At 43.7% G+C, this 17,435-nt stretch overlaps 1 protein-coding gene across 4 annotated transcripts in view; it reads right to left on the bottom strand.

Annotated features, from left to right (window-relative positions):
* Positions 1-13,032, bottom strand: part of SMOC1 (SPARC related modular calcium binding 1) — a 148,504-nt gene extending 135,472 nt beyond the window's left edge. For all 4 annotated transcript variants that reach the window (XM_054449026.2, XM_054449028.2, XM_054449029.2 and 1 more), the window contains exon 1: positions 12,670-13,032. In XM_054449026.2, the coding sequence (XP_054305001.1) occupies positions 12,670-12,768 (99 nt within the window). In that variant the 5' untranslated portion in view covers positions 12,769-13,032. The remainder of the gene's footprint in view (positions 1-12,669) is intronic.
* Positions 13,033-17,435: the final 4,403 nt, after the last annotated feature.

Below are 17,435 nucleotides of genomic sequence, written 5' to 3'. Positions count from 1 at the left end.
TTCAAAATGCATTATCTGTTTCTTGTAATATAAATACCCAACTGATATAAATATACCAAAGATCACACAAAAAGCAAATCTATAGTTACATCCAAAAAACCTCCCAATTAGCACTAAAAAGTAAAGCCAGCTCCTTTATGCTCTTACCATTTCAACCAGAAACTAAGGTGGTTCCCCTCCCAAGGCCACCAACCAAGAACTCAGGGCATAGTTTCCCCCTCAGAGCTTTGCAATTGCATGCAGCCTCCCCACTGAGAGAGCCTTGAGAAGGGAACTTTAGCACCAAACCCCCTTCTCTATCCCTCCATGGCAACACCAGAGACAAGGAAAGTAATGGCAATGCCTCCCAAAAGTTAGAATCTCTTTACAGCAGAGCCTGTTACTTGTTTAAAAATCAGTGAATTAGCAGGTCCAGCAATGATCATCAATGGGTGCTAACATCACAGATGTTATATGTCTCCTGAAAGAAGCACACACCAACTCCCATGAAATATACTTAAAAATATATATATCAAACCTATACCTGATCAAACCTATTGATTTAACTATCACTTTACGAGAAATATAAAGGACAGAGGGACATGTTACAAAATGCAACAGAAATGCAGGCAGCAAAATCTAGTGTGGAAACCCCAGAAGACCCGTTTACTCAACAAATAAATTACAAAGTAAAAAAGAGGTAGAGGAGAAACTCATAGAGTAAAAGAGACTTAGGAGACAAATCAACCAATTGCAATATGTGGACCTTATTTGGACCTTGATTCAAAGAAACAGAATAGCATACTTAAGGGATCATCAAGGAAATTTGAATATTGATTATTTGATTGTATTATATTACAGAATTATTGCTAATATTTTTTGGTTGTGGTATGGTATCATGGTTAGGTTTTTTAATGAATCCTAAACTTTTACAGATATATATGAAAATGTACAGATGATGACAAAATATCAGATTTGCTTCAAAATAATCTGAGCAGGGAAATAGGGAGATGTTTGCTTCAAAATAATCTGAGCAGGGGAATAAGGAGACTGGTAAAAGAAACAAGATTGGCCATGAGTGGTTCATGGTTGAATGTGGGTAAGGGGTCCATGGGAATCCATTGTACTATTCTCTCCTTTTGTGTATATTTGGAAGTTTTCATAACAACAAAAAAAATTTAATGACAAAGATGAAGGAGAGTCTAAGTCCTTTGCCAAAGTTCTAGTGTCATTTCCAATACAGCTTGCTTATCAACACATTTTACATAAATTTCCCCAATTACCATCACAGAATATTCCAGTTGGCATATCTTCTTTACAAATGTTACTGGAATTTCTGAAGCATGGAACAAGTATGTTCTCCAAAGGATTACATTAAGAAGTTCCATTCAGCACATACTAGAGAAACTTACAGCAAACACTAATCGATGACCTGTGTGTCATGCATTTGTTGCTGCTTGTGCAACCCAAGTCTCTAGAAATTTATTCACCCTAATTTCTATAATCTTAGTAGGAGGCCTCTCTCAGCCTGAGACCAAAGACAGAAACCATAACAATAGATTAGCCACATAAACATGTAAAAGTTCAGTGGATTGAAACCCTCGTCCTTTCATATAACATACTGAGAAAGGCATTTGCCAGACTTGACAGAAAAACAGACTAATATCTTTAGTATTTTTTTTAAAAAAAAAACCTACCATCCCTATTTTTTAAATTAGCAGAAACCCTGGGCAGGTAATTTACAAAAGAAAGAAACTAATTTAGGATTGGCAGATACAATACAAGATACTCAGTTCAATTTCAATTTCAGACAAACAATGAATAATTTTTATGTGGGTCATACTTACACTAAAACATAATTTGTTGTTTATACCTGGGCATTCTGTATTTTTATTTTCCAACTTTGGAAATCTTAAACCGATAGCGAATAACTTGGAGAAGATGAAGAAGAACCTCATTCATGATCATCCAGGGAGGGCAAGGACAACAGGCAAGCAGAGGCCTGGGGAGGGTAGAGAGGAGCACTAACGCTGGCAGGCACAGGCCGGGAGAAGGGAGCAGTAGCCCCTCCTGGCCCTGAGGAGGATAGGAGGGAGAGGCCAGCAGATGCAGTTCAGTGAGTAGGGAGGGAAGAGGGATTGCAACTTTGGTTAAACAACCCTGAGCCTATCCTTCAGAGGAAAGGAAAGGCATGCTCAGCTTCATGCAGCTAAGAACCCCTTCCAGAAGCATCACTTTTAATATTTGTTCTTAAACCCTGTTTGTGCTCTATCCAAATGCATTTTAATATCTTATGAAAAATGTATTATGTATTACTTAATGTATACAAAAAGGAATTTAAGAATCTATGTATTCACCACCCAATTTAAAGACAAACAATATTACCATTCAATCCAAGCCTTCTATGTGTCCCCTCTGACATATTCCAGTTTGCCCTACTTAACCATTAACCTGAGCTCCACACAGCATTCATCACTGCTCTTAATTTTATCTTACATTTTTTACATCTAAACAATATAGCTTTTGCATGCTTTCAACCTTTATGTAAATAATAGCATTATGTATTATTCTGCAATTTGCCTTTTTCATGCAACATTGATGAAATTAATCTGCAATAATGAGTATAGCTTTAGGTTAGTCGTTTCCAGTACTGTGTAATAGTCCATTATTTGTATACAATTTAATTTATTTTTCTATTCTTCTGTTGGTGGTCATTTAGCTAATTTCCAATGTTTACTACCACCAGAAAATGCTGCTATGAACAGTCTTGAACTTATCTCTCCACATACATTAGAGTTTCTCCAGGGTATGTACCAGAGCAGAATTACAAGGTCAAAGAGTATGTACAACTTCAACTGTAATTCTACAAAGTTATACTAATTTATATTCCCACCAGCAGCAATAAATATATTTTTTACAGTTATGTCCTGCTGAGGTTAATTGAAAACTCTCCTTTAAAGCAGTCTGAGCTCAAAGCATGCTGAAAATGAGCAGTCCTGGCACTAATAGTTACTAGCCCTAAAAGTTAGCCCAACATGAATACAGGCCAATTGTGTCAGATGTAGACTGAATCCCAGGGTGACTCAGGAATCAGGCTGGACTGAGGCAGGTTTAGGGGGCATTTTTCAATCATGCATGTTTTAATCTTTATTATTTTGCTCTAAGATTAAAAGATGCTCATTGTAAACAAAATTGTGTTAACAGTTACCAAAATGCATCTCTTGGAATTGAACATCCCCATGGTCACCACCACCAACAGCATGACATATAATCTACCTAATTTTTTAACACATAAACCAACTTTCTTTTTCGCCTAAAAGGGATCATCTATTCCTTTTTTGCATATTACTTATTTTTACTATCCAATATATCTTTATAAGGAAAGACATCATCAACCTTTATTGAAAATTCTATTATTCAATAAACATTTATTAAGCACCTGCTTTCAGGCAGGATGGAGTCTATAAAGAAAATTAAGCGACTTCATCATTAAGAGGCTCCTACCCTAAAGGAAAGAAACTAACAGATGCTGGTCATAATGATGGCCTCAATTGTAAAGCACTTTCTATGAGCCAGGCACTGTACCAGGCCCTTAATGAATGTGGTAGGCAGAATCACGCTCCCCACAAAGATGTCCATGTGCTAATCCTAATAATGCTATGTTACAGGGCAAGGAGGTTTGTTCTAATCAGCTAAACTTAAAATAAGGAGATTAGTCTGAATTATCTGGGTGGGCCCAGTGTAATCACAAGAGTCCTTAAATTGCAAAGAGGGACACAGAAAATTCAGAACCAGAGAGACCCTGGCAGCATGAGGAAAGATTTGGCCAACCATTGCTAGCTTTAAAGGTGGAAGGGGCCACAAGCCAAGGAATACAGGCAGATTCTAGAGGCTGGAAAAGGCAAGAAAACAGATTCTCTCCTAGAGCTCCAGAAAGGAACTCAGTCCTGCTGATTTTTTTAGCCCATTAAGAGCTGTGTCAGACTTCTGATCTCTAGAAATTTGTGTTGTTTAGGTCACTAAGTTTGTGTTCATTTGTCATAGCAGCAATAGGAAGCTAATACATGGCACATCATCCATTTTCCCCACCACCCTGAAAAAGAGGTGCTGTGACCTCCATTGGACAAATCAGGGAACAGAGGACCTAAGAGGCCAGATTACTAGCCCAAGTGCCCAACAGCAGAGCCAGACTCACACTTAAGTCTGTCTGCCTCTGGGTCTATGCTGAGGCTGCTCCTGGTTGGCTGGGATACAGGGAAGATGGTGACACATGCCATCATAGGGGTAAGCAAATGATTCTTTGCTTAAAGGAAACTGAGAGAATTCTTCCTGGGACCAACCTAGAAGGACTGCGTGGAGGTAACATCTGAACCTTTTGAATGATGGGCAGGATTCTGACAGACAGAAATGGGGAAGGAAGGAGAGATCAGGAAGTACAGTGGTCCAGCCCCACTGAGGTCTAGGGCACATGGGGGTATCCAGCAGAAGGTAAGGTTGGACACACTGGTCAGAGTCCAGCACTGTCCAGTATGATAGCCACCAACCACATGTGGCTATTAACATTCATATTTACATTAATTTAATTTAATTTAAAATTCAGGTCCTCAGTGTACTAACCACATTTCAAATGTTCAATAGCCACATGTGGCTAATATTGGACAGTACAGTTATAAAACATGTCCATCCTTGTGAAAAGTTCTGTGGATGAAGGGAAGTCACTGGCATCATCGTTTTTAAGCAGGTCACTGGCACTTTGGAAGGAGGAAGTGAAGAAGTAATACATGTCCTTTTATAACACTCCCTATCTCACTCTTTTATTTGTTATCTACAATGTGTCCTCTCCCCAGGGGTTTGGCAGAAGTTTCAAGAATAAATGCATAATGAACATCCATAAAAATTATTTAAAACTCCTAGCACTGCCTTAGAATGCATATCTAGTTCTAAAAATAAACCACTCTGGGAAGTAGGTCCAATTTTTCTCCACTGTCAATACTTTAAAAGAAAAAAAAGGCTTTCAGCCCTTATCTTATAGAATCCAATCAACACTGTAGGGTAAAATAGATTTTAAGGAGGTGAGGCATAGTTGTTCAAATCTCTAGATAATTTGTCAGGTTTCAAAACACATTATGTCTGACCTCATGGAACTTTGCTCAGTCCCAGTGCTCCCTGGTGGTGGGAAAGGCTCTACTGAGATGAGAGCTACCTTCCCTGTCTTAGAGAGGCTGCCCCATTCTGACTCAAAAAAAGGATGCTGAAATCAACCAAGGTGACGTCCAGGAAGTATGCAGAGCTCCATACCTAACAAGCTTAGATGTGGCCAAAGGTAAGATTATTTCGTGATCTAGCAACTGAATTCCAAATGATGTTGGATGCAAAAGAAAACCCTATAGTCACCTATGTTGCTTTGGGGTCTTCATGGGGACAGTTGGAAGTGATTCATGGCAATCTAATCTCTGAACCTCTCGGTGACTCAAGACTCCCGCAGAGCACGTATTGTACAAACCTAACCCTATTTGGCGGCCTCACAAGCAGCTCCGATTGATTTCTCATCCTCAACTCAACCTTTGTCCTCCCCAAACATGGAAGGAGGGGGCCCTCCACACTGACTTCCTCCACCACTAGCAGCAATACCAGGACTTGGCTGCCTAAACAGTAAATCTCTATGTGGCTCAGAGAGAAAGGGTGCCCTGTACCTGCTGAGCAGGACCATGCATCCCACCCCCAGCTCCTGGAAAAAGCGGTGAGGGGAGGTTGGAATGAAGACAGGCATCAAACTAGAAACAGGCCTTCCCCTAGCCCAGACACTACCTCCACCCACAGGCCCCACTGGCAAATAAAGTTTCTGACCCAAGCATCAGCTCATGAACACTTCCACTCTGCAGGGTGAATCACCCTGAGCAAGGAAAAGGGAAGACTGCCCACTGACAGCTTAGCTTTACAAATGAGACCTTAGGCCACCTGATGCAGACGTTTAAGCCAGGGCCTGGGTCTGCTCTGGGTCTAGAAGCCAAAATCACTCTCCAGTGGGGTTATTTTAGATAGAGCCACATGCACACCTTGAAAGAGGGGGGAGGAAGAAGAAGTTGGCAAGAAAGGAGTCCCTTACTCTGGGAATTTTTGTTTGTTTGACCTCACGTGCAAAGAATTGAATTAATTTTAATCTTTGGCTCATGATACACTCAACATTGGTTTATGCAGGGCTTACTTTTTTATCAGCTATTAGATCTTGAATAATGGACAAATGCCTTTAGGCCCATCCTCCCTCTCCCCCAAAAAGGTAGAGTACCTACACCAATCTACAACAACCATATGGTTTTACCCATTCTATCCCCCTGCCTCACCCTAACTTCACCCTGAATCTGTATCCATCATTACTTTACTTTGCTTTTCATAGCATTTTGTTGTAGCTGTATCTAGTCCTAAAAATTTTTTTTTAATTTTAGTTATTTATAAGTTTATTTTTTAAACATCACGCTGTATCTTTTGGTAATTTTCTTTCACTTAACATCATATTGCCAAGATTTATCCATATTTTTGCATGTCACTGTTGTTCACTTGTTTTGGCTGAATATAATTTTACACTGTGAATTCATCACAGTTTACTCATCTGCCCTCCCACTGATGAGCATCTGGGCTCTTTCCAGGCATGTGATATTATAAACATAGTTGCATAGCACATGAGTTTCTCCTGGGCACATAGAGCCAAAGTGGAATTGCTGGGCCATAAGAAATGTGAATACTCAACTTCAGAAGATAATTAGATCATATCAATTCTTTTCTATTTTGATTGCATTTCCTAGAGATTCTAAGATGATTGTTTCCTCTTCCTGTCCTTTTGTTTCTATAAATTTCACATGTCAGCTCTACCAAAATGTTTAAATCTGGTCCTTGGCCTAATACTTGAGTAGCACTTCAGCTAAATCCCCCCATATGGAAAAAAAGGATTCTTGTCAGGGGCACAGATAACAGGAAAAGCATCTAAGCAGACACAAGGACCCACCCTGGACAAGATGCTGGGATGGGCTAGTCAAATGGAAGGAAACAGTTTAGAAGCTGTTTCACTCTTGGCAAATGCAAGATACAAAAAAGGACTGAGGAGGAGCTATAAAGCCAGTTTCCCTGTTCAAATTCGCATGTTCAGTCTCTCTTCCCCCAGCCTTCCTGTAACTACCAAACATGCTTATTTTTAAACAAAGAACAAAAACCCAAAAATGGAAAAGCCAGTTTGTAAGTAACCAATTTCAGATTTAAACAACAGCAGGGGTCCAGGTTGGACATCATTATGCAGTCCACTTCATTTCAATATATATTTACAGAATGCTTTACAATGTGACAAGCACCCTGATGAATGAGGTCTCTATTCTGCCCTCAAGGGGCTTGCAGATTTGTTCATTTAACAAAACAGATCATGCGTGAAGTGCTAAAGGGGCAACTTAGTGCTAAGAAGAGGAAGATGTTGGCCTGATATTAAGATGCTCACTGCAGGAGGATTAATACAAGTTAGGATACAAGTGGACCAGATATAGAAGTTTTTCAAAGGAGAGAGTAATCGTTCCTAAGCAAAAAGAATGCTCTGTAGAAAAGTTCCTAGAGAGTAATGTTGGAACTGGGTTTTGAAGGATGAATCAAGTGATCAAGAGGCGAGAGAAGAAATAACAAATACCTAAAACATTTAAGGAATAAGTTTCAGGTTGAAGAATACACAAGTGAATGGAAAGAGACGTCATGTTCATGAATTGGAAGAGCAAATGTTGTGAAAATGTCTATACTTCCCAAAGCAATCTACAGATTCAGTGCAATCCCTATAAAAATACTAAGATGTTCTTCATAGAAATAGAAAAAACAACCCTAAAATTTTTGTAGAACCACAAAAGACCCTGAACAGCCAAAGCAAAGGAAAAAGTAACAAGAACAAAGCTGGAGGCATCACACTATATGATTTCAAAATAAACTACAAAGCTATAGAACCAAGACAGCATGGTACTGACATAAAAACAGACACGCAGACCAATGGAACAGAAGACAGAGCCCAAAAATAAATCCACACATTTACAGCCAACTGATTTCAACAAAGGTACCAAGAACACACAATGGGGAAAGGAAAATCTTCAATAAATGGTTTTAGGAAAACTGGATATCCACATGCAGAAGAATGAAATTAGACCCTCATCTCTCACCATATACAAAAATTGACTCAAATGAATTAAAGACTTAAATGTAAGATCCAAAACTATGACACTATTAAAAGAAAACATAGGGGGAAAGCTCCATGACTTTGGTTTGGGGACCTCAAAAGCATAAGCAACAAAAGCAAAAATAGACAAATGAAATTATACCAAACTAAAAAGCTTCTGCACAGCAAGGAAAACAATTAACCAAGTAAAGAGATAATCTAGAGAATGGGAGAACATATTCACAAACTGTATATCTGATAAGGAGTTAATATGCAAAGTACACAGAGAACTCAAATCACTCAATAGCAAAAAAAACAAAAAACAATGCAATGAAAAAATAGGCAAAAGATCTGAATAGGTATTTCTCAAAAGAAGATATAGAAATGGGCAACAGGTATATTAAAAAATGCTCAACATCACTAATCATCAGGGAAATGCACTCAAACCACAATGAGATACCACCTCACTCCAGTTAGAATGGCTATTATCAAAAAGACAAAAAACAAGTGCTGGTAAGGATATGGAGAAAAGGGAGTTCTTACACACTGTTGGTGGGAATGTAAATTAGTACAGCCATTATGAGAAACAGTTAAAACATTCCTCAAAAAATTTAAAGCAGAACTAGCATATGTTCCAGCAATCTCACTGCTGGACATTTATCCAAAGGAAATGAAATCAGTATGTTGAAGAAATACCTGTTCTCCCATGTTTATTGCAGCATTGTTCACAATAGCCAAGATACGAAATCAACCTAATTGTCTATCAGTGGATGAATGGATAGAGAAAATATGGTATACATACACAAGGAATACCATTCAGCCATAGAAAAGAATGAAGTCCTGTCATTTGCAACAATGTGGATGAACCTGGAGGACGTTAAGAAAAGTAAGCCAGCCATAGAAGGACAGATGCCACATAATCTCACTCATACGTGGAATCTAAAAAAATTGGTCTCATAGAAGTAGAAAGTAGAACAGTGGTTACCAGAGGCTGAGGAAGGAAGAGGGGAGAAGGGAAGGAGAGAGGTTGGTCAAAGGGTACATAATTATAGTTAGAGAGGAATAATAAATTCAAGAGATCTATTGTATAGCAAAGCGACTATAGTTAATGACAAGTTATTGTATCCTTGAAAAATGCAAAGAGTGGATGTTAAGTGCTCTCACCACAAAAATGATAATCATGCGAGGTAATGCTATCATTAATTAGCTAGATTTAACTATTTCACAGTGTATATATACTTCAAAACATCATGTTGTGCACAATAAATACATACAATGCTATCTGTCAAATTTAAAAAATAAAAATCCATTTCTGACTCAGACCTCTTGATCTTCGCATCATCTCCTATTTCTCACACTTCTTAAATCTAGTTCCTGCCTCCAGTCAAAGTGGAACCTGTAATCACTCTCAAACACACATTATCTGCATTTATTTGTTCATTCCACCAGCACCAACAAAGTAAATCTTTACAGGTGTCTGGCCCCTTGCTGAGCTCCAGAGATAAATCCCTGTACAAGACAGAAACAGTTCCTGCCTTCACCCAGCTTTCCATCTTCAAGGGAGACACAGAATTTAACAAAGACAGGCAGTTGGCTTCACCATTGGCCAGACACCATCAGCCAGGGAGAGCCCCTCCCCCATCCCATCCTCCCCTGAAACATTTTCAGTAAATTGTGCAGGATTAAAGAAACGGCTGCCTCCTCAGTAATTAAAAGAATCCTGACCAACGTCCCAGCTAGCCAAGCGACCACTCACAGTTGAGAGACCCCAAAATCAGGTGCTTCCTATATAATAGCCTCCAATCTGATACTTGATAGCCGCTGGTTTCCAGAGTCAAACAAATGACAAGAATTTTATGAAGGAAGGCAGGAAGCAAATAAGGGGGCAAGGACTGGGGTCTAGGCCTCAGGGGAGCTCAATTAGTGAGCCAGATAAAGTTAAACTGAAAGGGCATGCTCTTGGTTTCCTAGAAAGCCAGCTGGAAAAGATGCCAATCCTTAAGCCTCTGTCACTCAAAAGATTAACAGAAGAGACTTAGGAGCGCCCACAGGGAATAATGCAACAAGCCAGATGTTTCTGCTCCTTGGATGACGCCGCTCTCAACAACCAGAGCTACACTTTTGAGGCCCCCAATAAGCCATAGAAAAGAACCGGAGTCTTTGGGGATAGGTTGAAATTCAGTCATTTGCCTTAAGTGATACAGACACCAAAAAAATATTAATAATTTCTCTGCAGACTCCCCTGATGTATCCGGGTTCTGTATTTCTCATTGAGCCATCTCTTTCTTTAACAGAAACAGCATCACTCAGATGAACACTCACTACAGCTGCCTGGTGGTGGGGAGAGCACACAACCTTTCAATCCATATAAACTGGAAGCTCAGGCAAGTCGATTGGCCACCCTGAGTCTCACTTTGCCATCTGTAAAATGGCTTTTAAAAGACCCACCTTCTTGTTCTCGTTCAAAGAAAGAGATCATGTAAAGTGCCCAGCCCAGATGTTCACAAGTGGTAGCTCTTATTGTTATCTATAAACACAACCAGGTAACCACATGCTCGAGACAGCGCCTTCTCCTTGGTACTTTCTAAACACACCAAGATGTGTGTGCACATGTGTGTGTGTGTTTGTGCGTGTATGTATTTGAGTGAGAGAGAGAAAGAGGAAAAAAAAGAAAGAAAGAGAGAGTGTGAAGCAGCTTGGACATACACCAGCCTATTTACAATTCCTGCTTACGTTCCATCACTTCTATCAAATTAATAAACTAGAGGAGCTGGAAGGAACCTAACCGCGGTGCCTGATTTCCCCTCAAGTCCCTAGCTTTCCCCTAAAGGTTGCTTCCTCTGATTCCAGGAGGCCAGGAAGGAGAGCCATATGGCTTGAGACTCTAGACAAGCCCAGCAGCAAACAAACGAGCCCCCCACCATTTGTCTCAGGGCCTCTCTCCTTTCGACCCTCCTGTGGGCGGCCATCCAGATTTCAGTCGGGGTGCTCTGGTCTGCATCTCTTTCTTGACTGTTCCTAATTATTGGAGGGAACGCATGGCTCGCCTGACCTCAGAGTTTAAGAGCTCTGAGTCTTAATATCAAACCAAGCAGCTTCATTTAAAAGGCATCCTCATCTGCATCCATAAAAGTCACTCCCAGAGCCCTTACTTGCCCCAGCTTTGGGAATGCCTGCTGTCGAGGATTTATGACACGCCCTGGATCTAATCTGCCACACTTTAACTGCTGCTGTTGCACATCTGGTCATAAAAGCAAGGGCTGGCCCAACACGGGGACAAACACTTTTCTTTCCTAAGTGGCTGCAAATCTGATCTCACAGTGATAGCTGGGCTTGGATGTAATCAATCCAGCATCTGGGCAGTCATTAAGACTTGTCAAGCATTGCAAGACTTTTCCTCCACACGACAGCAATAAAGATGATTCTCATATAGCAAAAGCTATGAATAAACAACCTGCAATCTGAACAGGTGGTAAAGGGCTAGGCCCAAGGATGTTCAAGAAAGAAAGCACGAGTTGGTTGAGCCAACTTTGTTTTCGCAAAGATCCTAGCTACTTTCACATGGACTCTCAGGCTGCCAGTTAAGAGGCAATTGCCCTGACATAAACTGATGCTTGGCCAGAGATTGCCTGGATTAAGTTTGGTCAAAAGAACCACTAGGTGGTTTAATAGTACATGTTTTAAGGCAGTGAAATTCTTTATTAGACCAATTGGTGGGGGGTGTTGCGGGGATAATCTAGACCAGAAATGAATACAATACTGTCGGTTCCAGGAGATTTTACAATGCCCTGGACAATCTGTCCTGTGCACAGAATTGGCAGGTTTCATGTCGTTCAGAAACTCCAATCAGACCAAGGTTCAACAAGTAATTCAACCTCCCAGCACTGAACCCAGGGGAAGAGACCCCTGAACATTGCGCAACTCTCCCCTCCCACCTCTTTACAGTACCCCACCTCTGACCCTCTTCCAGTGCCTGCCCGGCAGGAGGGGACATTAAAATTATCTGCTGTGGGTTTTACGAGCAGTGATCGCTTTTTAAAACAACAACACAAGGTCCTTGTGTGGCTCGCGGGTAACCTAAAACTCTCCAGGCAGAGCTGCACCCGCCCCCGTCCCAACCCCCGCCGCCTGCCAACAACGCCAGCGCGCTGGACCGGGTGCAGCGTGAGACCACAGGGAAGCCCTACATGAGCGGAGAGCGAGCTTCTCTCCGACGCAGGAGGCACCTCTGAGGGTCTTGAGCAAAATGCAGGGGAGAAGAGATTGGGAAAGAAAACCCACCAGTGACAGTTCGGGGGCAGGGGAGGGATGGTGGGTCAAGAAAGGGAGTGGTGGTGGCTCCAATGGGAGAAAAAAAATATTTCAGCAACTTCACCAAGCCCGCAGAGGACCTGGTAGTAGACAGAGGACAACAGGTCTCTGACATCTCTCTTCCCCCTCCTCCTGCCCTCAGGGATGAGGGCCGAAGCAACCTCGCCTCCCTCCGCAGGTGGGCGCAAAGCTGGGGGCGCACTTACCCTGGGGCCTGTGGTGCGGTGGCCGCGAGCAGGGGACAGCTGCACCAACACCAGCAGCAAGTGGGGCGTGAGCAGGCGGGCGCAGCGCGCGGGCAGCATGGTGCCAGCCAGGCTGGGCAGCCGGCAGCGAGCGGGGTTCGCGGGCTCCGCGGGGCGCACAGCGCGCCTCCCTTCCTTCCTTCGCTCGGGGCCCTCGCGGCGGCGGGGAGCGGGCCGCGGTCCTGCGGCGGGGGCTCGCAGAGGCTGCGGTCAGGGGACACAGTCATGAACCGCGCAGGAGGGGAGCTGGAGCGCGAGCGTGTGCTCTGCGCGCGGCGCTAGCTCCGCTCGGCGGGGCCCAAGCGGCAGCAGGTTGGACGCCTGAGCCCGGGCCATGGGAATTCCCGTTATAAACCCACGGGAGGGGCGGGGCGGAGCACGGCGGGCCTGATTGACGGGCCAAGAGGCCTGTTGAAGCCGACCTTCTGGCAGGTGAAAGCCAATGGGAGAGGGGCAAGAGGAGCCGCTCGTGGTCAACCCCCCGCCGAGGAACTCCGCGGGAGTGGGCCCCGGGAGACACTGGGATAAAGAGTAACTTTCTCGCGGCACTCCTGCCCGAGGAAGCCTGAGAGAGCCCCAGCAGCCGGCACCCACCAGAAGGCTCACCTGGCTAATAATAATGCCTTAAGCCTGTATATTTCTTAGCTCAAGCTCGTGATTGTCCCAACAGCCTGGTGAAGAAGGCAGGGAAAAATACTCCTAGCCCCATTTATCAGATGAGAATGCTGTGACACAAAGGCGCCGGGAGATCTGCCTCCCTGCTGCATCTGGGAAGAGCAACTGGGAAGTCGCTGGATGACCCGCACAGGGTGGGCTGTGGCGTTGGAGTGGGGAATGGGAGCATCCACTTCTTTCAAAGACTCTCCCTGGGAGGTGACATCCTGAGTCTCACAGCGGCTGCCCCGGGAGAAGTCGCAAGGGACAAGGTGAAGCGTGTGCTGGGTATTGGCCGCTGGGGAGGGCCTCTTGGGTACGGTAACCCCCTACACACACGCACACACACCTCCCAGCCCTACGGTCCGTGTGATCCAGGATTGGAACTCAGGCATCCTAGCTTCCCACTCTGAACTGGAGGGCAAGGGGCAGCCTCTCTATAGCCCAGCAGCTCTGGGAGAGGCGGGCAGAGAGGCCCTGGTCCCCTGATGGGAGACAAGGAGGAAAAGCATAGATGAGGAGGGGGCAGTCTGAGGATGCAGAGATCCCAGAGATGGGGTAGAAAAAGGAGAGGAGATCTCTCCCGGGTGCCCGACCCACTCGGAGAGGACAGCTCAGCGGAGCTTCAGTCAGATGTTGGGGGGCTCTGCCCAGGGCCATCCCCGGAGGGCCATCTTGGGAATGGTCACAGCTGCATCACACCGGCTCCTCAACAGAGCAAGGTGCTCGGCTGCCTTCAGTGGGACTAACATCTCCAGGAAATCACAGGGATGTGGGGGGAGCAAAATGAAACCCAGAGCAATCTCCTTATGTAGAGAACAACCTTTAGTGCTTACTTCCATCAACATGGGCTACTTCGCGGGGGGGATTCTTTTCTATAATTTGATTGTAAGCATCAGTGCCACACTCCTCCTCCCTATCTGGTCTGAGAGGTCCTAAGATTAGCTCTGCTCCCTCAGGGCTTCTCTCCTGGATTCCATGAACCAGCTTCCCACCTGACTCCTGAATTCAGTTTTGCCCTCTCTCCACACTGGCCCCATCCAGCCTCCACACGGCAGCCAGTGTGTCTATTCGCTATTTAGAAGCCAGTGATCCTTTTAAGCAGCAAACCAGAATTCACCATTCCCTGCTTAAACGACTTCCCCTCTCCCCATTGCCCTCAGACAAGACAGCTCAGACTGGATGCTGGAATAATAACAGAGTACTTGTGGTTCTCCAAACAAAAATGAAGAGCACTTCTAAAAGAATGGTCTATCTTTTCCTCCACTGGGAATGAGTGCTTTGGTCAGACAGACTCTGGAGCTAGACAGCAGGGTTCAAATCCTGGGTCTGCCACCTAGTGGTATAAGCTTGAAGAAGTCACTTGACTCATCCAGGGTCCCGTTTTTCTCTCTGTAAAATGGGGATAAAAATAGTATCCCCCTGCCATAAGATGTTGTAAAAATTAAAGGAGATGGAGTCTTTAAAGCCCTTATAATTAAGTGAAAAGTATCACAATATGGCATTTGAAAAGGACAGGACAAATGCGTCTTATTTTATCCTCAGAACAATCTTCTGAAATAGGTCAGACATTCCTACTTTACAGGTAGAAAAGTGAATACCCCATGAGATTGTGACTTGCCTGGCCTCATTTGGCTGGCAAATGACAGAGCTGAGACGCTGAGACTCAAGGCAAGGTTTTTGGAGTCTAATTCTGCTTCCATCATTTGATGGCTGCAATCTCCAGTCTCAAATCCCATAGGGTTGGACGTTCCTGTGTGCTAATTGGGAATTTCTTCAGTGGCCTACAAGGTGAACTGAGACTGGTGAGCTCCACTGAGCTTCAGAGGAAAAGGATGTAAACATCAAGGGTCAGCCCTTCCTGGAAACAGCCCTTGTGATCTGGCATCCTGGAGTTTGCCCAGCTGGACTTGTGACACTTGTCCAGTACTGTGCCCTGTGCAGCACTGACATCAATATCCATGTGTCCGCCTAGGTGTTCACCCTCCAGGGGCTCAACAGGATGGAAATGTTACCATCGGGCTCAGCAGTGTGACAGGCTTTTCCTGACTCTACCACCTGGCTACATTCACCTATCAAGCTGGTCAACTCCTTCCTGTTGCTGGAACTATTGAGAAATCTGCTGGAGTAAGTAAATATGCTTCAGACGGCCCTGAGTATCTGGCAGCACAAAGTGCCCATGGAAAAAGCACTGCAATAGCCCTTTCCATCCCTAACACCAAATGCTACTTTCCAGCCAGAAAGCTTATTTCCAAGTGTTCACTGGTCCAAAAATCTACATTATTCTGGATTTCAATCATGTAGCTTAGTTCAAACTATGAGCAACTGCTTTCCAGTTACTTTGCTCAGCAAGTATTCTCTTTCCCTCTGGTTGGCATACGAGGCCTGTTGTAACCATGGCCATCATTCAGATGATGCATTTTCTTCTCCCAACTCCTCCCAAGCCCAGAGAAGGTTAGGAATTCCAGAGAACCACTAGTCCCAAACAGTATCTCTCTGCCAGGCTTAATCTTCTGATCCAAGCAAAAAAAGTGAAATTGACAAGTTTCTTCTTTCCCTGGAGGCCAGACTCATGGTCCAAAAATAATCTAACTATCTTGGCATCTGGTTTGTCCAGTTTCAGTCATACTCCTTGTCTTGCGGGATTTCTATTTGCAATGGGATATTTCAGTAGATGAAAATTAATACTTTATATCACAGATTGAGGTCTGAACGCCTCAAATATTTAGTACTAACTAGAAATGCCAGTTTCAAATATATCTGTGTTTCTGGCCAGGCATGGTGGCTCACCCCTGTAATCCCAGCACTTTGAGAGTCCGATGTGGGCAGATCACTTGAGGCCAAGAGTTTGAGACCAGACTGGCCAACATGGCAAAACCTCATCTCCACTAAAAATAGAAAAATTAGCTGGGTGCAGTGGTGTGTGCCTGTAATCCCAGCTACTCGGGAGGCTGAGGCAGGAGAATTGCTTGGGAGACAGAGGTTGCAGTGAGTCAAGATCGTACTACTGCCCTCCAGCCTGTGCAACAGAGCAAGACTCCATCTAGAAAAAAAGAAATATATATTATATATATATATATATATATATATCTGTGTTTCTATACAATCCAAAGGATTCTTTCCTCATCTCATATTCAGAATAGAATCTGTTCATTCATTTTTAGTAAGCACTTTGATGCACCTCCTTCCACGCCTTGCACAATGTTCATTATTATGAGGGATCTTTGGATGCACACCCAGCCCTCTGAGAGGTTACCATCTAATTTAAGACACAGACCAGAGAGATACCTGGGGACCACATTTAAGAGTAAAGCTGGCCAGGCACAGTGGTTCATGCCTGTAATCCCAGCACTTTGGGAGGCCGAGGAGGGCGGATCACAAGGTCAGGAGATGGAGACCATCCTGGCGAACACGGTGAAACCCCATCTCTACTAAAAATACAAAAAATTAGCCAGGCGTGGTGGCAGGCGCCTGTAGTCCCAGCTACTGGGGAGGCTGAGGCAGGAGAATGGTGTGAACCCGGGAGGCAGAGCTGGCAGTGAGCCGAGATTGCGCCACTGCACTCCAGCCTGGGCGACAGAGTGAGACTCCGTCTCAAAAAAAAAAAAAGAGTAAAGCCTGCAGTGTGTTGTAGGAACTCAGAGTGAGATGACCCACCGTAGGCCTAATGGGCAGGAAGGTCTCATGATGGAGGTAGATCCTGAATGAGGCTCTGGAGCAGAGTGCTTCTATAATATAAATATATCCTGATTTATATTTGCTTCATTTGTTACAACAGCTACCAACAGAAAGAGGTACACTGTATCTAAGGTCCAAGACTTTTGTCAAAAACACTGGTGAGCTTAGAAGCTTGAGACATTAAGATTCCTGGGTTCTGCTTTTAGATTTATGACTAACTTGCTGTAACCTTAGCATTAGGCTAAGGTAAGTATTATTAGTCCCACTGTGCAAATGAAGTTTACCCGCAGACATTTAACCTTACCAAAGTCACTCCTTAAGCTTTAAATACACATGACAAAAATAATTCGAGTGACAAACAATTTAGAAATTTAGCTCTCTCTTTGGTACACAAA

Source organism: Pongo pygmaeus, chromosome 15 (assembly GCF_028885625.2).
Source record: "Pongo pygmaeus isolate AG05252 chromosome 15, NHGRI_mPonPyg2-v2.0_pri, whole genome shotgun sequence".
Classification (NCBI taxonomy): Eukaryota; Metazoa; Chordata; class Mammalia; order Primates; family Hominidae; genus Pongo; species Pongo pygmaeus.
Note: the sequence above shows the minus strand (reverse complement) of the source record. Positions and strands in the feature narration are given on the sequence as shown.